This window comes from Notolabrus celidotus, chromosome 19 (genome assembly GCF_009762535.1).
Source record: "Notolabrus celidotus isolate fNotCel1 chromosome 19, fNotCel1.pri, whole genome shotgun sequence".
Lineage (NCBI taxonomy): Eukaryota > Metazoa > Chordata > Actinopteri > Labriformes > Labridae > Notolabrus > Notolabrus celidotus.
In genome coordinates this window covers 23840186-23865733 of record NC_048290.1, presented here as the reverse complement: position 1 = coordinate 23865733, position 25548 = coordinate 23840186, and the positions used below count along the sequence as shown (strand labels likewise).

General features: G+C 41.1%; 1 protein-coding gene across 2 annotated transcripts; it reads right to left on the bottom strand.

Annotated features, from left to right (window-relative positions):
• Positions 1-764: 764 nt before the first annotated feature.
• Positions 765-24311, bottom strand: LOC117831190 (AP2-associated protein kinase 1-like). Of its 2 annotated transcripts, none has more exons than XM_034709746.1 (20): positions 23261-24292; positions 21852-21970; positions 19555-19663; positions 19222-19364; positions 17190-17311; positions 16709-16790; positions 16355-16487; positions 16135-16238; positions 15752-15834; positions 15438-15598; positions 14886-15007; positions 13693-14058; positions 13372-13505; positions 13104-13273; positions 12924-13013; positions 12388-12474; positions 12053-12160; positions 11615-11785; positions 9817-9924; positions 765-2590 (listed from the first exon to the last, which is right to left on the bottom strand). In XM_034709746.1, exons 1-20 carry the CDS (start codon positions 23421-23423, stop codon positions 1887-1889), a joined length of 3279 nt encoding a protein of 1092 aa, XP_034565637.1. In that variant the 5' UTR covers positions 23424-24292; the 3' UTR covers positions 765-1886. The 2 variants fall into 2 exon arrangements, with proteins under 2 accessions (XP_034565637.1, XP_034565638.1); XM_034709747.1 differs by lacking the exon at positions 765-2590 and adding an exon at positions 4407-9494 and having other exon boundaries at positions 23261-24311.
• Between the last annotated feature and the right edge of the window lie 1237 nt (positions 24312-25548).

The window sequence follows — 25548 nt, the reverse complement described above, 5'->3', positions numbered from 1 at the left end:
CATGTTGTGGCTATGTGCATTCATGTTGTGGCTATATGCAGTCATGTTGTGGCTATATGCAGTCATGTTGTGGCTATGTGCATTCATGTTGTGGCTATATGCAGTCATGTTGTGGCTACTTATGGTGTTGTGGCTATATACGGTCGTGTTGTGGCTATGCAGTCAATTGTCAAGAGTCATCATCTGTTGCCTCACTGGAATGTAATTTCATAAAGCAAAGCAATAACTACATTTATTCTATATATAAGTCTACATTTTGAGAGTTACAGTAAGTAGTCTTCATAAATAGCACACTGTTGAAGCTATAGTGTAATGATGAGGACGATATTGGTGGACGAAACAACAGAAAACTGCAGTATAATGCAAGCTGTTGTATTTATATCAATGGACATGTGATTAGACAGATGTGCTGAGTTCCTCACTGTTCTTATCTGATTATTGTACCTTAACCTCAGATGTTTTTATCCTCCTGTTACATGTTGCTCCCCCGGGTTTGTACCAGTTGACACAAATGGTATGAACATCATAACCACCATGACTTGCTTGCTGTGAATTTCCCCGAAAAAAAAGAGTCACAACCCTGCAGTTGTCCTCTTCAAAAAATGTCAAACATGGCAAAGATTTCAACTCATCTCCTGTGTCAACAGCAGTTAATTACCTCTAACATCATGAGATAGAAAGAAAGCAGGTGAAAATCTCCCAGAGTCAACATTAATAAACTGTGTGTATAGTGGAGGAGTGAATAACCATGAGACAAGATGACGTTATGTTTAAGAAATGTTTATTTCTCTTTGCAGCCATTCTTATGTAAAGTATTAATACCCTGATGATATAGAAATACACAAATACTGTTAGCAAAGGCAGCATGGTTAACACGTTCTTTAAGTATTTAGAACAATCATAAGCATCATTTGAAAAGTTTTCACTTTGAGATAAATCTTCAAAAACTAGAACCTCTAGAGATGATGTTGAGTTTTCTGTCTTTTAACAAACAGACTTGAACAAAAGACACGATATGTTTCAACAATAACACTGAGACCAATACAAACAACATTATAAGGTTAAAAATGTCTTCACAATAATATAAGGACAGTTTTTGAAGATATGACAGCAGCAACCTGGGTCAAAATTATAAAGCAATGAAGCTAAAGTGAGCTTGAAACCATTAAAGTCCTTTCAGCCCAACTCTCTGCTGACCAATGAGTAGTGTGTAATGTGTCATTTCTGAATCTACCAATATTCAGATATATCATATTATCGCTGTTTTAATCAAAGTTAAAACTCCTTTTGCGTAACAAAAATCTCCACACAGTTACTTTCATAATCCAAAGAATTCTTTGGGTTGCAGCAAAATGTTTGCTATCTTTTGCAGCACAGAAACTGAAAACTCATCAGTCCGGTGACTCGCTTTGTTTAAGGCACAACCTGTAATCTAAATGTAAACACAACAATAAACTACTAAATACTTCAAACACAAGCAACCTTCAATCACGGCCGTATATCAGAGTCATATCTAAGATATCCATGTTTTCTGATAAATCTTTATTTATGAAGGTCTGAGTACTGACGACCTTATCTTTTCATCGTGCATTTTATAACGGGACTGTGATGAACCAGTTTGCATGTCTTAAAATGAGTTTACATAAAGTTAAGTTCAGACTCTTTATACTGAAATGACTCATTATTGGTGCTCTGAATAAAAGCCGATCACACGACTGAGGTAGAACATATCATTCTAAAATGATTATTAACTCGTTTAAATACTGCAGTAATGATGAAAGGAGCCACTCTATATTAAAAATGTGAGTGACACTGCAACTGAACTGCACTTTTGGCTCCTTTGAAGCTACAGAAAAACTCTGACTTGGCCCATTTGAATTTCATCATCAAGGTTTCCCCTGAGAGCATCTGGGCTGAAAAGGTGCAGCAGTAAACGGGTCATCCAGACCTCTTCCCCCGATGGTCCAGGCGTGCAGAGGCCCCACAGCTACTGAACCTACGGCGGCCTGCTGACCAATCCTGGAGACAACCCGGTGCATGACCACCGGCTGCTGCAGCAGAGGGGCCTCAGGGTGCAGAGGAGGAGGAGGAAGGGAAGGTCGCACACCTGACTGAGGAGCAGCAGGAGAGGATGATGCTCGGACCAGGTGACAGTGTTTGACGGGTCGGATCTGTTGTGATCCAGGCTTAACTGTGTGACTACAAACGGCTCTGGTGGTTTCCTGCCTCTTTCCAAACGGCGCCTGGAGGAAAACATCAGATGTGTCAGCAGGTTTATGAGATGAAGAAGAGGAGGAGCTGCTGAATGCCATCCTGCTTTCTTTTTTAAAAGGCGCCAGCTGGAAAACATCAGAGGTGACTGGGCTGAGCTGGGATACTTGGTCAGCAGGTATGAAATGCATGTCGCTGGAAGTAGCTGGTAATGTGTGGGGTTTTAAGCTCCTTTCATCTGACGGCAGCATGTGTTTATTTATGACACATGGAGCAGTCCTCTGCTGGATCCTCTGCCTCTCATTCCCCTCAGTGAAATGCACAGATGCCTCAGGCTGAGCTGGTTGCTGTGCATTACTGCTGAGCTCCCTCTGCAGGTCTGTGTGGGGAGAAGAGGGAGAGAGTGAGAACACCAGAATTTCTTGCATGTTAATATTTGTAATCCAGTAGTATGTAATATTGTATGAATTCATAGTAAAAAACAACACAAAAAGAAACAGTAAGGAATGTCTTTTGTGTTATAACTAAACTGAGTAGTGCTTCATTGGCATATTTGCTCCAAATTTCTTGTTTTTCCCTTTAAATCTGACTTTTGATGAACCAATTTTTCTCACTGTTTAAAAATAAAAATGCTTTCTGTTCTGTGCAGTGTTTACAAAGACTAACCCACTCAAGGGAACTTCCAAAGATGCAGCAAGAAAACTCTCCTGGATAACTTTCTTGAGAATTATATTTTCTTGATACAATAGCAGCAACTTTTACCCTTTAAATTAAAGCAAGTCTTTATTTTTGATTGCTTGTATCTTAATAAAAGATATACATCTGGACTCATCAGGTCAATGTGGCTAACATTAAGTGTAATGAAGTATTTTGACTTGAAATCAGATACCTAAACTCAATTTTTTTTGCAGTGTAAGGAGAACACTGTGTTGATTTGAAAAATAAATACAATGGTGAACCACAGCACATTCTTTAGTTGTGTTCTGCAGCGTTTCAGAGGCCAATATAAACTCACTTCTAAAATGACCTTGTGGTTGATCAGTCATGTTTTTTTTAAGATGAGAAAGCATTTTAGATCAAGAACTTTTTGAATTTGGTTGAAGGAAAATTGTAAAAAGTGAACAAGACATGCCACGTGAAAAGGAAATAAGCCATATATCAATCAACTGTTTCCTGATCTCTCACTTTGGGTTGACAGAATGAGGTAATCTTTTGAACAGAGCCATGATAAAAGTCATGTAATAAAGACAGAAAAGGACTGACTTTTAATGGGGCGAATAATCGATGTTTGGTCTTACCTGAGAGGATTAATCTGCTGTCTGATCAGAATAAGAACTGGATTAGTGCACGACACAGCTGAATGAACCCTCCTATTCTGCTCCAGTTTAACAGATCATTAACCTGATCTCACCCTCACAGAGACTTTATGCAGATCGCTTTGTGTGCAAGGAGCTGCAGAGGTTTGATACTCTGACTTTAACATATTCAGATTTCTTTTTCAAAACTACAAAATATAAAAGCCAAGCATGTCCATGCTTGGTTTTATTTTTTTGTAAATGATCACAAGTTAGTTATTGTGTTGACATGAAACAAAACAAACAGTTCCCCCTTGTTATTTGAAACGTTTGTCAGAAATCAGGATTGCCGTGATGCTTCAACAAAGAGAGTAATGTCATGTATTAAAGTACACATCATTAATAAAACATCCCACTGTAATTTGATCAAGATCTAACACAACGTGACACATCATGCCAGGAAGCTTCAGTGTGTATTTTGAAATAGGAGATTAAAATCAGAGCTGAAAATTAAAGATTCAAGAAGTCGTAATCTTGTGATAAATTATCTTGTTAGCTCTGGAAACTGGAAGTCCGTTCTCTTGAGAAAACACAATTAATTCATGTAATATGACCAGAAAATGGGATTTATAAACTTGAGACAACAAAATGATTCACTTGTGATTGTCAAGACAATAGAAGAAAAATGTTGAAGAACAGCTGTTCTTGTCTTCCACAGCAAAATACTTAAAAGTTACACAACTTTTATAAGTACAATGATACTGTTAATACTGGTTCACTGTTTATATTGCCGTATAACAATGTTATGATCAATTGGTACTCATGTAAATGCTGTAATACTCCCTTTCACTTCCTTATAAGGCCATCTGAAATATATTTTAAGAATAAAAACTCAACACGTTGACATTCACATTTGCATTTTATTTGCCATCCCTTTATAATTCTTTAATTATCTCACAAAAATAGAAGGAGCACACGATACCACAGCTCTGACGCAGGTTTGGGCCATAAAGACAAAGAGGCGTCTCAAAAACACTCACTAGTTTCAGATAATCGACAGCTTCCATTTTTGGCAAAACAACAGAGGAAACGAGGGGCTTCTGTTTCACATCGAGGACTAATCTCACGAGGTGCTTGGCTTCACCGATCACAACAGCACATTGGCGGCTACAGGGAGAAAGCTCGGGAGTTGCATAGGTTCAAACATTGACTGCAAAAGATGGAGTTGTTTGATGGAAGGATCATAAAGAGGATGATAAAGAAAGAAAAGTATACCTTCTTTTTGTACACGTCAGTACACCCGAGAGTGTCACTTTAAAATCAGCTGCTCCTTTATTTTTCATAAAATCATTTTTAGAAGTAAATGATTTAATTCAGAATTTTAATCACAAGATCCACTGAAAATACTCTCAATTTAAAGGTTAGTGTACAAAACTGTGGTGGGCTTTAAACAACACACTTAGAAACTAAATTCAAATATTCAGTTTTAAAGGTTTTTATTTTATTTTTGGGACTTTTTTTCTACTGCTTTTGACTTCAGTCACTTAAGAGGTTTCTATATATCATTCCTATAGACCAAATAAAATATGGATGACACAACAGGTCCCTATAGGTAAAGCCAGATCTTTCACATCTGTTCCTGCAGACAGGCTGCAGTTCAGGTCTCAAAGCCTGCCTCCTCCATTAAAACAGATGGAACATGGGTCAAAGTAGAAAATGAAAATGCATCTCAAATAAATGTATCTTCAACATGTTTTCTGTCATGAAAGTTAGTTTCTATCATGCTGACTAATGCGCAAGTCTTCATTTTTAGAGAGGTTTTGTTTTATTTAGTTATTAGACGTCACAGAGAGGGGGATGTGACATCATGATTGACAGCTCTGTTGAGGAATGCGGCTCCTTCTTAAACTTAGGCAAGAGTCATTGAACTTTCTATAGCTAAGAGTGTATACTTTGGATCAGCTCAAGAATCTGTTCTGCTGTGATGTTTCATCTGTAAGTTGAATGCCTGGAGTGTAACATTAATCCTGCGGCTCCACCAGCCAAATCGCTCAGTGCAATATGGGAGCACCCATTGTGGCATTAATCTGGCTTCACTTTTTCTTACGAGGTGGGGAGGTGTACCGTCCATATTTATGTGAAGTCAATGATTATTCTATTTTTTAATTACCAAACAGAATAAAATAAGCCACTATGTGCATAACCAAAAATGTTTGTGCATTTTGAACTACAATGTGACTTATGTGTTTCTGAATATAACTCTTGCATCTTCTAGAACTTTCCAGAAAGGAGTATTTGCGATGGATCTCCTGATAAAACAAACAGTACCATGAATGTTACTTTAACATGACATGAAGCCAAAGAGGAGGTGGAGGTAGTCTTCTCACTGTGTCATGCGTGAGAAGAAAACTAACTTTTGTTTGATCCTACAGAAACATTTATATTGCTGATTGGAGCTGATTTTCCAAACCCTGGACAGCTGATTGGATGCTGCAGCAGCAGTGTTGTATCTTTAACCCTTTCACACGTTACAGAGCCCCTCACACATCAGCTATCAGACTATTTCTCTACACTGTAATATGGAGCGCAGGCTTCCAGCGGACAGAGAGACTGGGGAGCAGTAAGCCAATACATATCTCAGAGAGTGATGTAGCTCTGACTTCCTGAGAGAATTTAGAGAGAGGGAGGGGGGCTGTGCTTTCAGAAGAGATTTTAATGACGACGTGTTCATGACTGTCGCCACGTTTTGCAGCAAACAACAACACAAGTAGGCTACCAGAAAAACACATCCAACAATTCTGACTCCACGCACACTCACACATACTTATCTTAACACTGTATACCAACATGAACATAACATTCAAAGACACTGCCATGCTTTTTGATATGAACTCTGTGATCACTAAAACCAACCGGTAAAGCAAAAACAAAGCTTTACAAAGCACAAGTTTCAGAAAAAGTTCTAGTTCAGCGCTGAAATGAAACAGGACTACGAGAGAGTCAGCGCACACTTTTCCAAAAAACGGCTTGGAATAAAAATATAATCCTTCATCAACAAACAGAACACAGGCTCACTTTTCTGTTCACAGAGGAAGAGGAGGGGGAATAAGACACGGGATCAGGCCTAATCTCCAGGTTGAACAAAGACTAGGATTATCAGCTATACATTATAATGTACTGACAATAGTAGGGCAGATATAACCAAGAAAAAAAACTTTCTCAACACACAACTCCACAAAGAGGAATGAAATATGTATATATTCTTCAATATTATTCAGTGATTATGGTGTTAAGAATCGTAGATATTTTTTATTATAGACTAATATTTATTTCTTACATTCATTCTCTAACACTCTATTCATATTAACATTTATTAACAGGAAAACCATGTCATTTTCAGTCATATATATATCTATATACAGATCATATGTATATATAAAGATATATATACGAGATTTCACAAGTAAAGCAATATGTTTTCCACAAGTAAAGCTTTATGACAATGACTTCATATATACAGGGGAGGAAGAACCAGCTCTATGGTCTGGATAAGAGCCTGCAGGGGTCGCAGATATTTATTTACATAAATAAGGAGTAAACAATGACAGGAATGTAGGAAGGATTGCACAATGTGGATGAATGCTTGTGGTGACATAAGAAAAAAACAAAAGTGAGTGAAATCTTTTTTTTAAATGTCGTATTAGACCGTTTCTGCTTGTGCCAAAAAGTACCTGAATAGTCTCTAATGGTCTCTATAGAACAGCTACTGTATTTCTACTATTAGCTATTACTGCTGATTACTCAAATTATTCTCATGCATTTTCTACTGATATGGCACGCTCCTGTACACACTGTTATGACCCATATTATTCCCCCATTTCATTCCATGATAAACTATTGCTTTCACAAACGTGAGCAAATGAGAGCAGGTCCTCGCTGAGTGATTAGTTTTATTTAGAGTTCAGCTACTAAACTGGCAAAGCTCCTCTCTTCTCTCTTCTGTGCCACATATTATTTTATGGCACTTTGCTGATTAGACTGTTCAAGCAAACTGTTAGGGCCCTATTTAAGTGTATTTATAACCTATATTAGTTACAAAGCGCATGGTCCAAAACAAAAGACACGCGGCGCAAGTGCATTAAGGGTGCATAAAACCTACTCTGGCCAGTTAAGCAGTTCATAATCTAGTGGCTCGCTGATCCCTCGGTTATTCAAAGCTGTCTTATGGGCACTTTTTTCTTTTTGAAGTTATGCTTTCAGGCAAGAGATGCACTGATTGTGAAATCAGAGCTGATGCTGATACCGATGTTTAAAATAATAGCAGATTCTAATGCCAATGTTTTTGGCATTACCTCTTTGTGTCTGTTTTTAAAATGAGCCATGAGATTTGAAGCATTAGTAGTCCTCCCTGTTGAAATGTCACAAGAACATGTCTTACAAACTGCATGTCTCTGGTCTTTCTCTGCGACAGTGTTTTACACCCACACTGCTGACACTCTCTTTCATGTTGGACCATGAAAACGAATCAGTTTTTGTCCAGCAGGTGACGTCTTCTGCTCAAATGTCTGAATCAGCAGTTAGGCGTACTATCTTCCCAGCTTTAAATTCATGTGAGACCACAGATAAACATCAGCTCCTGACATCCCTGCAAAACACATTATTTTCTGATGGGCTCATTTCAATCAGCTGGCCCAATATCAGCTGATACTGATGTCCAACCAATTCATCAATGCATCCCTACTCTGGGCCATTTTTGCTTTAACAGGACAGCTGAAGAGAGACAGGATATGTCTGGGAGTCAAACCTGCGGCTGCTGCATTGAGGACTGCAACCTCTGTACCTGGTGTGCACACAGAGCTAAACCAGCACCCACACATTAATTCCACTAAAGGGAATGGGATCACCCATTACCTGTAACAGCGCAGTACTATTTGCACCTCATTTTTGGACAAGTATCATAGGTGCACAAGTGGGTGCTAACACATCTGCTACTTAAGTGTTTGAAACTCTGTCAGTTGTTAACAAGCGTAGATTATTGCACTGCTGTGTGTTAGGTTTAAGACCAGGCCCTCAGTGTCTCGCTCCTCTTTTCCTCACAGTAACTTAGCGTTGTGTTTTAGGGGGACGTATGGTTATGGCTGTTTTGTTTCCGATTACATGCTAACTCTGATGTCCTCTTTCAGTCTTATCAATAGCAGCTTAAGATATTCCATCCAACAGCCCTGACAGAGGTAACATTTATGCTACTGTGCAAATCCGGCTACATGACTAAGTTTCCCTTCACAGGAGAAGTAAACGGACGTTATTGAAACAAATGGTCACTTCACTTCTTTATGATCCGACTCTAAAATGTGAAAATAAATCTGGGGAAGAGAATTTAAAAAGGCAAACGACGACAAATTCACTTGTGCACCATAATAACTACGACCACTTATAACTATGCCTATTGTACATTACAACAATGATCTTCTATTGTTTGCTATTAGACATAATGCAATATTGTTCAAACAAATGGGATAGCAATATCATATCCTGATTGAAAGAGAGATGTAATGCTTAGAAAGGATGATGTTAGTCTACTGGCCACTTTTTAACCGGTGGATGGAACATGATATGCAGAGAGTACAACAAAGAGAAAATGTGATTGAGGAGGTGAGAGATGAGAGGTGAGGAGAAGCAGATAATGCAGTTGTTATGGCAGAGAGAGTGGGGATGAAGAAGCTCTGAAATGCAAAGGCTGTTTCTACTGTAGCAACTAGAATGGCGATGACAGCTAGGAGGGTGCAGGGAGCTAGCTATGACAACAGTGTTGATTGCTGTTATGCTATGCCAGTCTATAATCCAGTGTTACAGCTTCTATGGGAGGGGTGGGGGGCTGGGTGGGCGTCTACAAGTCGATGAGCTGGTCCACCAGCATCAGGGAGCGAGCCAAGCTGGGCAGGCTGGATTCAGAGCCGCCACTGTTACTGCGCGAGTGGCCTCCTGAAACTGGCCGGACAGACAGAGGGGAAGGAAGGGGAGGAGGGGGTGAGAACAGGCAAACAAGAAGGGAGGAGAAGCAGAGGAGCGAGGGGTCACAACAAGCAGTTAAGGACGGGGAGAGAGGTTGATAAGGAGATAGAGAGAAAGAGAGAGGGCAGAATTGACCCGTTTACCTCTAGTGCTTCTACAACAAATTTGAAAAAACAAGTTTGACTGTTTCTTTACGTTTTTAAAAATCAGCATGCAACTGAGGGAAACTCAATGTACAAGTGTGCGTCTTAAATACCATTTGACCCACCTGAGCTTCCGTACGAATGGTGAAACTTACCTTGCGAGTTCTTTCGGCCTGTGACAGGAATGGGATCAAATTCATCCTCTTCGCCAGCCTCTGCCCCCGCCTGCTGCGGCTCGAAGTCTGAGATCAGAAGAGATGAGTCTGCGGAGGATGAAAGAGAGCAGGGTTGTGGATGTGAAAATAAGAAAATCTCCATGCAGAGGTATACAGATAAGAAGAAAGTACTGAGGCCAATTAGAGGAGAAACTGCCTCCAAGAAATACTCCTCAATCTTGTAAAAATGTTCCAAAAATCATCAATTAGTGCGAAAAACGGACTGGAAACTCTCCAGCGGTACAAAGCGTATTTGAACAGCGGTTGATCCGTGGTAATTAGGGTCATGCAGCTGGCTCATACAGTCGGGGTGTGATTCAGAGCTGGAGCTGTCAACTGCAGTCAAATGATTTCGTTCAACCGGCAAGAAACAAAAAGGAACGACAGCTGTGGAGCTCTCCACTTAGAGCACACAATACAGTTCTGAGATAAGGGAGGAGCACATGACCAGTTCTTATACTACTAAACGTTAAACTTGTTTCACACATGAAGAGTTAAAACCCAAGCTGGGTCGACTGGTACAGACTAGCATGAAGGTTACAGGGGGGAAACATCCGTCCTTCTAGTCCCTCTGATAGCATGTTGTATCGTCATGTCTTGTGTTATATCGTACAAGGTTTTGGTATAGAAACATCCATCTATTCTAAACACAGAAACCCTCATAGTTAACTCAATTCATTACTTAATTGAATTTACTTTAATGTTCATTTTTCATACAGTCAGGATAAATTTGAGGATAAAAAAAGTCTGCCAAGATTACATTTGATTTGGAATAATAGGGATTGAAATGCTTCTCCTGCCACAGAGGGTTGCGAGAGAAGCATTCCCATCCCTATTTGATGCTGCCTCAATCCTGAGATAAAGCACACAGACATTTAAGTGGCTTAATCTAGGCTGTTTGTTTTCAGGGATTCTTTTGTGAAATCAAGTAGAATTGTTGTATCATCAGCAAACACAAAAGCTATGAACTGTGATCTCAAGTGTCCCCCTTGCTACTTATCTTTGCATTAAGTTGTTGCAACATGAACTCTCTGTGAACTCTGAAAATATAACTTCTGTCAACACTCTCTCTGCCTGAGCCTTGTTAGCTACAGTAAACCTACCAGTGTTCAGAGCTAGAGCTCAGCCTGCCAGCAGCTGTCAATCAGACACAACCACCAGGACACTCCATCGCAGCTGGCTGAGGCAAACAAGAGCTTTTTCTGATTTTTCCCCAAATGCTCCTTTGATTTTTTTAATAAAAAACATGCAAGCTTGGGTTAAGCACAAGTCTAAATAGCACTCTTAGCTCAGTATTATCAGTACAGACATGGTGGCACAGGTATGGACAACAAAAAAGTTGTTGATTGTCTTTATCTTTGTTGTCAGTTTGTGAAGAAAAGAGATGGTGATTGAGCAAGAGTATAAACAAAATTGAATCTTGGCCTGGCTTTTTGCTAACTATAACCCAAAAGAATTTAGGAGGTTATCTTTTTCTGATCTAAAAGAGAAAACAATGAAGTAAAATTGCACGTCCAAAAACAGCCACACAGGATTCAAATACAACATCACTGAACTTCAACACCCCATGAAAGTACAAGAAGTTAACTGTTTGCAAATCTTGGTCCTTAATAACCGGGAATATTGGCTGAAATTGTACCTTGTATGCTTTGGTCAAACTTCTTCCAGTAGTTTAATAGTACTGTGGCTCAATATTAAAGTGTATGTATGTGGACTTATTTGGATTCTTCACGCTTACCAGCTCTAGGCTGTCCAGAGTCTCCAGACAACAGACTGAAATCATCTAAAGCCGAGGCAGCAGAGGTGGGAGCAGAGGAGACGGAGGAGGTGGCGCTGCCTGCTGCCGGAGGGGCGGATGGACCAGAGATCAGAGAGCAGCCCAGCAGAGAGTCATCTGCAGTCAGAGGGTCTGAGGAACACCAGGAGAACCAATAAAGTTTAGGGTCTGGCACAAAGAGGACAAGGATGCTCTAAATGCAGTAACCTTCTCACTTGGGGTTCCTGCTGTAAGCTGTAATAATTAATCTATTAACTCATAGATACAAAACATCAAAGGTCTCAATAATATCAAACATTTAGTAAACCTAAGTTTTAAAAATATGTGTTGTTTATTCACAACAGTATGGCATTTATATTCATGCATGTCTGCTACAGCAAAGCGCACACCCACACACACCTTTTGCAGACTCCTCCACAGAGCCACCGAAGGGATCAGACAACGACAGGAGGTCTGGAAGCATGAGTGAAGACGGTTCTGGAGATTTGAGTCCTTCAATCAGCTTCTCTGAAGGCCGGTGAAGAATAAAAGATGAGAGGAAACATTTGTTAGAAAGCACAACAATAATATTAATCTCCAGGGAGTTTACAGACAGTACAACAACCTGTAACAGCAGAAAAAAAGAAGGTGTTGTAAGAGCAACACCCAGGCTACGCAAATTTTACTGGCATTGAAAAAAAACAGACCATACAAAGGTGTTATGTCGACAGAGATGCAAAGAATGAGTTGTTTACCTGGTGTATCCGACAGTTCCAGGGTACGGAAACCACCTGGCACTACCAACAATGAACCCCCACAATCCAAATCAACAATGGCTGCAGCTAGAAAACAGAAGCAGTGTTTAAATGTTGGCATCTGTTTCATTCTCTACAAATCTTTTATGTTATTGATGAGATGCACAGAAGCAGCACCTGCTTTTAAAAGCTCCTCAAAGCTACCAGATTAATGGAACAGGTGCTGTAAGAGCTTTACCCCTTGGCTTGATATTACATTATATTATTTAAACTCATTCAACATAATTTATTATTTGGCATCAGCACTCGTGAGCTGTGTTTTAGAGATGGGATCAGTGTATTGAGATGTTTTACTGTAAATCTCAGTCCAAGCTACTTCACAAAGAAATAACTAAATCCATTTATCTGCTTGATTTTGTCCACCTCATACTAAAATGATAACTGACACTTATTAAAATAACCTGTCATTATGGCACTTAGAAATATGAAACATAGATCTGAAGTGTGTTTGATACAAAGGGAAAGTTGTGACACACCAGTCTCTGGGGGGGTATCGTCCATAGTTGAGGCCTGCAGGCCTGGAATCAGCTCCTCAGAGAGTGCTGGCTCAGTTTCTGGGGATAATTCTGCGACACAAAAATCCAGTTTTTAACTCTTTCATGTATGAAAAAAAAAAAACAAACAAAAAAAACCACACAAACATATCCAAACCTTACCAGCAGGCTTTGCTTCTTCAGCTTGGGCTTCCTCTCCAGCAAGGCCGGAGAAGCCATCATCGTCAAACGGGTTCCATGCAGGCTGTGTAGGAGTGGATCCAGCTATGCTCTGGTCCTGTGCTGCTTCACCACCAGTGGAATGAGTGGTGTTTGGTGGGGATGTAATTGATCTGAGTGAAGAAAATAACACATAAAGTTTACTAAATTCGAAAACCAGAGCGGTTCATTTTTGCCTCCAGGTAAATTTTAGGACACTTCAACATCTTACAGGTTCAGTGCAGCGTCTCCATTAGCTCCCTGTGGCTGCTGTGTGAGGTCACCAGCGACACTAATCAGTGTGGCATCACTCGGTGTGCGCTGATGGCCTCGTTCTTCAGTCGTCTTTGGAGAAGCAGGCGGAGTCTGAGGAAAGAAAGGTGTTAAAATGAGTGTTGTCAGCTCCCAAGTACTCAGAGTTTGAGGTACCACCTGCGAGCTAAGCATTCAGGTGCAGCTAATCAGAACCGCACCACTAAAGGCGGCAGAGCATCAAGTGTGAATTATCATAGATGATGTTCAGAAGCTTGATGCTAACCAGAGAGCCACTTACCATATCGGCTGCTTTTTGGCTGATCTCAGTGCAGGCAGACGGAGCCTGGGCTGCAGAGGGCTGCGCTACCTGCTGCTTCTGAGATCCCTGCAGCTGACTCGGGGCTGATTTGACGGGTGAAGCCTGAGCTGCTGACTGCGGAGCCTGGCCTCCCTGCTTACGTCGAGCTGGGCGCTGAGGGGGGGCGGGGCTGGATGGAGTCTGATCAGCCTGCTGGGAAGGGGTGCCGACCACTGAGGGAGGAGTGGTCTGCTGCTGGACTGTTGGCTGTGCTTGTGGTTGGACGTCTGCTTTGATCACTGGTGACACGACTGCTGTAGCTGCTGCTGCTGTCTCTGCTGATGGAGCCGTGGCTAGCTGCACCGGCTATCACACAAAGACAGATGACAGAATGTTATCACTCTAAAGGTTATGTTTGCAAACTATCATAAGACAGGCTCCTCAAGTAACTGGGATTTATGTTTGAGTGTCACTGATACAAACTGATTCTATCATCATCCAATAGTCCATTCTACCTAGAGTCAACTGATTCATAATCTGTCCATCATTTGTATGAGAATAGGAGAATCATTTCCCAAAGGAGTGTTTGATGTACAGTTAGAGAAGTAAGAAAAGGGCAACAAAAACCATGTTTCCTCAAAAAAAGCACAAAAGAGCTACATTGAAGGAGAATAAAAGTTCCCCCCAGCCCACTGTTGTCTGTGTTGCCTCTCAAGATCTCCAAGGATTTAGCAGATGAACCCGCTGATGTGAAAAAGAACCACTTCTGAACGCTGCAGCTACTTGACCAATCAAAAATCTTCAGCGTTGAAAGCCCCACTTCCAAATAGTACATACTTTCAGAGAGTGGGAGCTAGGAGGAACTTTCTGGAAGGTCATGGGACTTTACGCAAACTGGTTCCCACAGTGGAAATGTGCTTAAATCCCATAGTCGCTGGGACAGGCAGCGAAATACAAAACTTTTAAAACTGAAATCAAATTTTGACAACTCAAAACTGTTGCATTTAATAACTGGCTATTTCAGCATTCAGGTGAAGAACTATGTGTGCCCCCATTAGGTAAACACGATATATGCTTTAGTGAAGATTTTTCCTGTTTTTTGCGCAATTTAATAAAAAAACAACAACATACAACCCAGGGTTTGCACTTCCTTCACCCTTTACAAAGCTCCTGTGTAGTCTGTCGAGGCGTACCTGCTTCTGCTGAGCTGCAGCCTGACTTGAATTGCTTTGTGACTGGATGAGAGGCAGAGGTGAAGTCTGAGCCTTCTGTGACTGCAGAGCTGCAGCTGGCTGGGAGAGGTCTAAGCTGACTCCTGTGGGAGGTTACAAAGAGCAACGACAGCACATTACTCAGCTGCATGGAATATTTTTGAATCTTAATCATCATACAGATGTAAAAGAATGTAAACGCCACAATAAAGGTTTATCAGTCCACTTACAATGATATGCATTTTAAACATAATCTGTAAATACTATCGAAAGACTTCAGAGTGATCTGTAACAGGTACAAACACTGGAGTGTGGAGGAAATCATTACATAATGACTTTGGGCCTGTGGTTGGATTGCTTTAATTTGAAAGAGTTTTAACCTGCACACTCGATCTATTCATTCAGAGAATTGCAGTATTCACTGTGTGCACAAAGGATTAGAGGGATTCCTGTCTTTATGCACATCTTTATTCTAAAGCTCATTTTCTTTCCCATGTGACACAAAGTAGAAGAACGACGAAGCCCTGCACTCACCCACAGGCTGAGCTGCACCACCAGGGAGATTAGCTCGCTTGCGAGGGGTGAGAGCAGCAGGCTGGATGGGGAGGATGCCAGCCGCAGGCTGAGTATGGGCTGCTTTGGGCCTCTGGCGAGGGGTGATGGAGGTTTCGGTGGTGGGGACTGGATCTGTCAGTCTGCAACAGAGGGGGCATGTTAGCCTTCTTGTTAATCATTGCAAATACTTTTAACACAATGATCCACTAAGTATCAGTCCACCTAATGATGTTCACTAAATATGGTGTTACTACAGCTTTAATCGTAATAAAGTGTAAGCAGGTCATACATACCTGGGCTTATTCTGGCTCTTCTTTGCTGCAGCAGCCTCGCTCGCTTTGATTGGCTCGGGTAGTTTGGTAGGAATTGCAGAATTCTGCATCATGGAAAAGAAATACAGAGAAAGAAATTCATGTCTTGTCTTCACAACACAAAACAGGAAGAATCTGAATATAAAAACTTCCTGATTCTTGCAGTATTAATATCGTCAGCATTTTCTACTGTAAATAACGATGTGTTAGAGCAGATTTTCCTCCCACAGTGTGACAACTGGTGGGTCAGGCAGAAAAGCCAGAACAGATTCTACTGAAAACGACATCAAAAATCAATTCCTGTTTAGAGAAAGCAAAGCAAAATCTAAATATTTCTGCTGACGTCTGTGCTGAGAGAGACTGACCTTCACATTCTGAACAGGGCAGGTCCGCTGAGCTTGTTTAAAAGCAAAGTGGGACACCTGGTAGATATCTGGTCTTTTGTCAGGGTCTGGCTCCAGCATGTATCCTGCAGCACCATAATGAAGAAATGAGTGAGACTGAAGGTAGGTATAGATATGCATACATGACAAGTGAAAACAGAACTGTATGTTGTATAGACAGAAAAAATTAAGTGGGACTGACGAATGAGGCAGTGTAGATCGTAAGAGTAGCGGGAGTTGTCAGGAATTGTGAAACTGCCATCACAGATGGCCACCTGGCTTTCACCAAAGGGCAGAGTGAAGAAGCACAACTTGTACAGCAAACAGCCCAACGCCTGGAGAGAAAACGTCACATGCGCGTCCCATCAGACCACACAGACAGACAAAAAGGAGAGTAGAGAAAGAGAAGAGAGGAAAAGGGTAGGATTGATCAAGAACACACAACAAGTACATCAGTTTCATTAAATATCTAATTAATACTTTCACTGCGATGAGGGCGAGAGGAAATACAAAATAAATCCAGTATGTGTGCTTCACGTCTGCTCTCTTTACTCACCCAGACATCTGCCTTTGTTGTGATAATCTTATTGTTGTAGAGGTTCACCATTTCAGGGGCACGATATGATAAAGTGGTGTACCTGAGAGAACACAGGAAGAAATAATTAAAAATAGAAGAGGTAAAATTAGAAAGACAAATCACCTACTTTTAATGTGGCATGGAACATGAAACAGCCTACACACTATTCTATGTTCATAACGAGGCTTTCATCCATTAAAAATAACATTTTACGAGAAAAAAATCTGTTTGCGTACATATTAAGATCGTATTGATCTGCAGAGACCTACAGTACAAATGTGGATGAGGCAAAAAAAAAAACTCAATCAGCCAAATAGAAATGACCAAATTACAATAAAAACAACAACAAAGCTTCTCATGGATGAAAACTGCTCACAGTCTCTGTACAGCCTTAAAAAAAGGGCTGCTTAGAATTGAAACCTGCAATTTCTGCCAAAGCACATGAAAAGGAGGCACTAACTTTTTGATCTCTTCCTCCACGGCAGCCACTCCCTCAGTCTGCGGGCTCTGGAACTTGTTGGTCGCACTCCCAAAGTCACACAGCACGTAATGACCCTTGTCATGCAGGAGGATGTTCTCCACCTGAAGACACACGACATTTGAAAGACAAGCAGTCACAAACATGCAAAGCTCCAGGGGTGTGGGGAGTTTCTTTCCTCTTGCAAGATGTGAACTTGACTAATGCTAAAACTATGTAGGATCAACTGTGCAGAGGCCCTAAGACATGCATCCATACATTATTCCATTATATCAGTTGTTTTCTTGAGATCTCAGCCTAACATCAGATGATCACATGGGAGAAACAGTTTGGTATACTGAGATAGAGAGACAAAAAAGCAAATATTTCAGGAAAACGACGGTAAATGAACTTGTTATCACGGAAAAACTGAGTACATAAAATGCATGGATGCATGTCTGCTTAGGGCTTCCGTACATCTTCACATTTCCACATGTCGGTTTAAGCAGAAGCTTTGAAACACTCTGAAACAGTCTGAACAATTTTCTATAATTTCTGTAAACCAGGAAACCTGCTCGGCATAAAAAGTCACGTCTCTACAGGAGCTAAATCTACTGAGTGACAGTGACGCTAAATCAGTGCGACAGACACGCTGTGCTTGACTCGGCTCCCCAAGGTTTTTGAAGCATTTTGACAACTGACAATCTCCTCTCCCCTCCTTTCAGAGCTATCCATAATTCAACACGGTGTCAACTCACACACACAAACCAAGCACAGCATGTTGATCTACAGCCAGTGTTGACTCTGGGTTAAACCTCTAAGTACTTATCCTACATACATATGTAGAAACTGTTAGTGGGGTCTGGACTTCAAACATGGGAAGTGTTTTAGTTTGTGTTTGTAATATGTTTGTACTTTGAGCACAACTCATCAATCAAGTATCAGCAGGCTTTAGTGTATGCAGGAAAAAATTGTCCATATGGAGAGCAAAAGCAGGCTGAATGCAACTCACAATAATGACATTGCACCTCTCATTGGCTCAAATCTGCCAATCAATTGATCTTGATAAGCAAATATCTGCATGCAAGTGCAGCTAACAATCCTCTATCAATCAAAAATTTTAACTTCAGCAAAATGTTATCTTGAGACTGTTTTGCAAAAGCCCTTCAGTGTTCAGATTTTCCAATCTTACTTGAATGCATCAGAAATGATAGATCTAACATCCATTCAACAAACAGCGACCTGTGTCCGTATTTAAGGTCGTACAGGGTTATCTGTAAAACAGGTTTTGACTGCTAAAGCAGCATGGTGCTGCGGGAGTTCTACGCAGATGTTCGTTTGTGTTATGTTTGTATTGGACACTTTCAGAGCACAGAACATGAAAATAAACAGACCAGGAGTTCAACTTGCAGATATGACTTGGACTTTAACTCATGAGGCACGGTAATTCCTAGCGCGTCAAATAGGTATTCCAGGTGCGGCGCCTCAGTGGCTTAAAGCTTTGGCTTGGCCTCTATAATCAAGTATGTACTTTTTCAGGAATCGGCATCATGATGGTGTTATTTCATCAAACTTAAGGCCCATTCATTTCAAGAAAATCACTTTCTGTTATGGATTCATATCACTGAAGTTAGCCAAAGTGATGCCTCTGTGTTACTAAGTATTTACAGTGAAACTGAGACACATCATGCATGTGTTTACAGGCATTTTTCAAGGGAATTCTATAAACTAAGATAGTCCTTTACTTGTCCACTAAGGGCAACAGACAAATCTGAAATGGCAAATTTGACTTTGGTTTTGATCTGAACACTCAGTGGCTTCTCAATTTGCTACTTGGTCAGTAAACAATGCAGCATAGAGAAAAGGAAGTCCATGCTGATCTTGATCTCTTGTTTCTGAGCAAATATTGTTCTCTTATGATAGCCAAAGAGGTTCAAAGATTGACACTGAACTAAAGCACAACAAACTACCTGTCCTACACCTTCTCACTGCACAAAACAGAATTAGACAAGACAAAATTGGCAAAAAGTGTCACCTTAAGGTCTCTATGGATGATGGGTTGCTTGCGCTGGTGCAGGCGAGAAACAGCATCACAGGTGTCACAGAAGATCTGCAGGACCTCCGCCTCGGTGAAGCCGGTCTGCAGCCTCTGATTCATCAAGTTGACCACCTGTCCTCCTGCAAATAAGGCACAACTTTCAGGAGGGATTAACCTCGCTGGTACATGAATGCACCCTGACGTCTCTGCGAGTCTCAACATTGATACCGTTTTGACTCATTATGTTGGGACTGCTGCTTTTTTAAATATAATTCTACAGCACTGTGGAGAATACATGAGCTAACACCATAGTTCCCTTTCAGCACTCACCCTTACAGAAGTCCATAAGGATAAAAACTTCCCATACATCCCGTGAGCCCATCGCTGTGACACTGGAGTCCAGATAGCCCACAATATTCTTGTGACCAACAAGGTCTTTCTGTAACAACACAAACACAAAGCACAGAGTATGAACAAATCAGTGTGAAAAAGTTTGTACTTTGAAAAATCTGAAATCATGTTTTGACTCAGCTGTGATTATTAACCATGACATGATTTGGTGGGAGTGCAAGTGGCCAGCAACGGCCATTAAATTCAATTGATATTAAATGTTTATGTTTCGGGTCAGAAGTGGGTGCCCTGGAACTGCTCGGGAATTTAAATATACGGCGGTGTCTCTGCGTAGCCAGCTGATCAGAGGATCACAGTTGATCAGCAGCAGAGCAGCAGCTGTGATTGGGCGATGTGGAGTGTGTGCAGTCGGGGGAAGCTTCGGAGTGGTCCACGGTCTAAATGGTTCTCCAAGCATAAGAAATGTTTTGCAGCGAGGTATGTCTGTTTTAAATGAAAGTGAATCTATTTTTATACGGAAAACGTCATTGTGTGTGTGATATTATGAATTGAAATGTTCTTTGTTTGTTTGCTTTTAGTTTCACGGTGCGCACTGCAGGAAAATAAATACATTTCACCTGTCGAACTCTAAGCCTCATCATTTGCCAAGGGCTGTAATAAAAGATAAAATACAACTCTTTACATTTTCTTTGAGTGACTTCAAGAAGGTGGTGACAGGCACGAGGCTGTTTGTCTTAAAAGCCAACTGTGTGTTTGAATACCTTTAAGAACTGTGGACTGACTGTTGGCTGATGGGATCGGTTGTGTTTTTTTGTGTATTTCTTTATGTTTGTCACTTTGTAAGGCTGCTACCTTGGCCTTTGTTCTCTTGCAAAAGAGATGTTTAATGTAAATGGGACATCCTGGTTAAATAAAGGTTAAATTATTAGTATTGTAGAAGAGACAGAGCACTTTATGACACAAATATAACAACTAATCAAATATCTCAGGACTTTGCTGCTGTTAATTTTGAGGATTAAACGTCACAATGCTGCGCCTTTCATTCAATCTGGTCACTGTTTTGTGATGCAGTGTAAGGCCATCACCTGCAGAGGGGGCTGCAATGGTGAGCTTAAATCAGAAACCTATTAGGTAATGAAAAAATGTTAAGTATACTGCAGCCTGCAGCTGAGGTTAAGCACTGTGTGTGTGTGTGTGTGTGTGTGTGTGTGTGTGTGTGTGTGTGTGTGTGTGTGTGTGTGTGTGTGTGTGTGTGTCTGTGTCTGTCTGTCTGTCTGTCTGTCTGTCTGTCTGTCTGTCTGTGTCTGTGTCTGTGTCTGTGTGTGTATAGAGGGCCAGATGGAGACCAAAAAGAATGAGACAGAGAACATAGCATGTCACATGTGACACAAAGGAGAATCCTGTAGGTTGTTTTAGTTTGGATTTTAAAGGAGAAATGTGAGCCCTGACTTTCAGTCTGCCTCATGCTGATACAATCAGACGTTCTTTATGTACTTTGAAACATCGCTGCTTCCTCCCTTCCCTTCCTGAGTTTCCTCTCAGACAAAAATAAACAAATTCTGTGAGTGAACTTGATGAATGTTAGAGTAAGTCAAATACCAAAAAATGCAAAAAAAAAAAAAATTCCAATACTACAGACAGAATATTATTTTAGAAGGCTACAAAGGATTTCATTTGGTGTCTATGAAACACCAAATAAATCAAAGTTCTGCTAAGATGTTTGTTATTTCAAGAGGTCAGGCACTACAGGGACTCACTTCTTTTCTAGTGTGATAAGTATGCAAATGTATTTTATAGCTGAGGCACACTCAGCACACAAACACATTGTCATAAATATGTGAGTCACCTTAGGGAAACGACTTTTAACAAAAGGACGGGAAATTCTGTTTTTCTTCTCAAAAAAATGGACGCTAAAAATAATAAAACCCAAAGAGCTACCCGATCCTGAAAGGTTTGCCGTTCATTGAAATGGCCCCGAGACTTTCTCCACGATGAATCTCATGAGGAGAGCAAAATATGCAAGACGACACTATGAAAACAAAAGTAGAGTACATGAGAACCAGTTGAGTAAATACAGTACAGCGATCAACACAACCCTGCTGCAGGCCCTGAGTGTGCTGAACTGTTCTCTCTGCATAAGACAAAAGATTTTACGTGTGTTTCTCAAACATGCAGGCACAGTTATAGTTTTGGAAGTATTGTTTGTATGTTTTTTGGGGGATATGAACTCAGTTGGAAAACAAATAGAGAAACATTTAATCCCAGTGTTGACTCACCATTATTTGAATCTCGCACTTGCACACCTGCAGATCATGCTCATTGTTGACATACATCCTCTTCAGGGCGCAACGCACCCCTTGATTTGTTCGCACAAGGAACACAATCGCAAAACCACCTGCAGGAGTGAGACAGAGACCGAGTGGAAATGTCAGATAAAACAGAGAGGTTAGAAAAAGTCTCGACAATGAACAATCATGCAGAAACCTAAAACAAAACTACAAGATTATCACAAAAAAATGTGGCCAGTGAACTCGAATTACACCACTCCTGTAAGATTCCTTAGGGTTGCTCAATCTTAACTTCACCAAGTGTTTCAGTTTCTCTCCATGTTGCCTTACATCTAAAGGGACGATGCGGCCCAAATGGAGCAGCCTTATAGTGTCATGTATTAGTCATGTCATAGCTGCAGGGTTTACGTGGAGGCCTACATTGAGGCCTAACCATCTGGTATCGCACAGACAACAAATTCACTTTGCCGAGTTTGGTTGTGACAGAGTCATCAATTTCAGGCAGACACTGCGGCTTGTGCTGCAACCTCAACGTGACACGTGTTAAATGGTATTGTATTCCACTGTAGCTCTATAAATGTGAAAGAGATACCGATGGACATAGCTGTGTGTTGAAGCTGGGGGTTAGCATTGACTGGGTTTGGCAAGTTGGTGGCCTGACGCACTGATAAATGCTCTTTGATATGGATCAGCTGAGAACAATAACAGAAGATTATTACCTTAAAAACAACCGAAAAGTCTGTTGTTTCATCAAAAGCATGAGCATTAGTGCAACATTGTCTTGTGTAAATCCAAAAATGTACTTGATTCAGATTAAAGGAGTGTTAAAAAAAGAGCATGTATTCTTGGATTAAAGAATGATCAGAGAACATGTTTTGCTTTTTTCAAACTCTACAAATGGCAATGTGAAAAGAGCACACGTACTGTATATACAAGTTTTAAATGATGAATAAAATGACTTTGTTTTGGTCACTAATTCATCAGCAGTAATTCTTCAGCTGAGGGAAAACAGATGTACACAGTGCCCACTCCTACATATGCACAACTTGTAGCAATCATGTGTGAATTAAAGCTTGTGCAGAACACAAAACCTTCATTCATTCATTTCTTAAGGGAAAAAATGACTGCACCAATATACAGGTCTCAGTCTGTTTGAATCACACTTCTAAATCATAAAACAGCGAAAAGGAAGCTGTTAGTCAGAGTCCAGCTGAGGGGGGGGGGGGGAAACAGTAGGCCTCTATTTTGCAATCTGATGCAGGGCTCCATCATTCCTGTGGTGGATGGCATAGGGTTACATCCCTGGTCTGTCATGTGACTCATATCCCACATCATCAATCACACTCATGCATGGAAATAAAAGGGAAACATTTGGCCTGTGCAACTCAAATTCTCACCTTCAGCAATGATCTCCTCCACAGTGACTTGGTGCTTCCCGACACTGAAGGATTTACCAATGAAATTTCCGCCTGCATGACTGGACCCAGAGCTGCCACCACCTCCTCCAGAACCAGGCCCAGAGCTCACCAACTCCCGTCGGGAATCAAAGAACTTCCTCATCTTGTCGCAATGACAGGATGAGGATCCCAATCACACAAACACAAACAGATGATCTTGCTTGTTTCCTGTGCACTGAATTATTGCACTGATACGATGATGCAGGTCAGATTGTACATTTGAAAGGGTCTCAAGCTTCAAGTGAGTCTGTTCGCAGCCTCAAACCTGCAGTGATGCCTTTGTCAATTTAAGATGATGTGCAGGCAACCCCGATTTTGGGTGGCAAAATTCCCATTTGCTTGCCAACACAAGCCAGTTGGTGATAGCTAGAGCGGCTAGCTGTTATGTAAGTGAATTACACCACCCAGGAGGCTAAAGCATCTCCGGAGAAAGTCTTCTTTAGCTATCCATCCAGCTGCTCACGGTCGGCTGCTGCTGATGATAACATTAGGTCCTTCTCCATCTCGTCAAGCCATTACCGAGCTAGCTAAGTGCTAGCTACTTACGCGCTATGACATTTCGTGTAAGGTTATCCAGGTTATCCTCTGAAGATAATGTCTTGAGTGCGATGATTCCGACTTGTAACTCGTTTGGTAGCGCTACCCGAAAATATATTTCCATCCTCAGTCAAGGGAAGCGAGCGTTAGCTGGTACATAGCTGTCCGTCAGGCTATTTAATTTCTTCCATTTACGATTAAACTCTGGTTTTAGTAAGCTAACGCTGTAGCGCGGTCCAGCCCCTCGTCAACACAAACAATCGCAGAGACGACAGAGAACTACAATCTCTGTCTGCTGCTACTGTAGCTCTGAATAATAAACCGCAGTATTTGACATCTAGAGAAATATTAGTCAGAGGTGAAGACCAAGCAGCCTAATCTCTGCAACCACAGCAATCTTTGGCTGCCAGCGATATCGCAACATCCTAGCTGTTGCTGTTGACGCGCGGATGGAATTGTGGGAATTGTAGTTCAGTTTGCAGCTGCAGCTGTGATGCCTTTCCCAACAGTGGGTGCTGCAGCACCCTCAGCACCCCTACTTCCCACGGCCATGTAGACTGGTGACAATATATATTTTTTTATCAGTCACCACCTTTTAAAAAGAACAATAAAAGACTCAGCATGTGTTGAGAAAAGGTCTCAATGTCATCATGGGTCAATCTAACTTAAATTCAACAATAAAAGTTTGGATATTAGTCAAGTCAGGTCAAGTCAAATTTTATATATATAGCACATTTTAAAACAACCACCATTGACCAAAGTGCTATGTACGGAGCCAAGCTGAAAAACACAATCAATAAAAACAAATAGTTCAAAGGTAAAAAAGAAAAAAAAGCCACAATAAATAAAAGCAAGATCAAATGTTGGATGTCTCACTCAACAGGTTATATGCCAAAGCAAAGAGATGTGTTTTAAGTAACGATTTGAAGCTCTCAGTAGTCTGAGCAGCCCTGATATTCAGAGGCAGACTGTTCCACAGTGTGGGAGACGCCACTGCAAAGGCTCGGTCCCCTCGAGTTGTGAGCCTCGCTCTTGGGACATCTAGAAGCACCTGGTGTGTTGACCTGAGTGCTCTGACTGCATGCAAGTGCAAACACTCACTTAGGTATGGTGGTGCCAACCCATGTTAACTATTAAAAACCAACAACACAATTTTATAGGCCTACTGGATCCTGAAACTGACAGGAAAACAGTGAAGGGAAGCCAGTACAGGCGTGACATGATCATGACGTCTCTTCCCAGTCAGCAGGCGTGCAGCTGCATTTTGTACCTGCTGCAGGGGACGAAGAGACGACTGATCAATACCAGTGTACAAAGAATTACATTAATCCAGCCGAGATGTGATGAACATGTGGATAACTTTCTCAAACTCATGAGGAGGGAGATATGCCTTTAGTTTGCCGAGAAGTCTCAGCTGGAAGAAGCTCGTCTTCACAACAGAGCTGACCTGTTTGTCAAATTTAAAATCACTATCAAAGATGACACCAAGGTTCCTGACTGAAGGACGACAGTGAGACACTAAATTACCAAAAACACTGTCTGTGTCATCCAGTAGATCAGGTTCACCAAAAACAAAAATTTCAGTTTTCTTTTCATTTACACTCAAAAAGTTGAACTCTACCCTGTGATAGGCTGGCGACCTGTCCAGGGTGTACCCTGCCTTCCGCCTGAAGCCAGCTGGGATAGGCTCA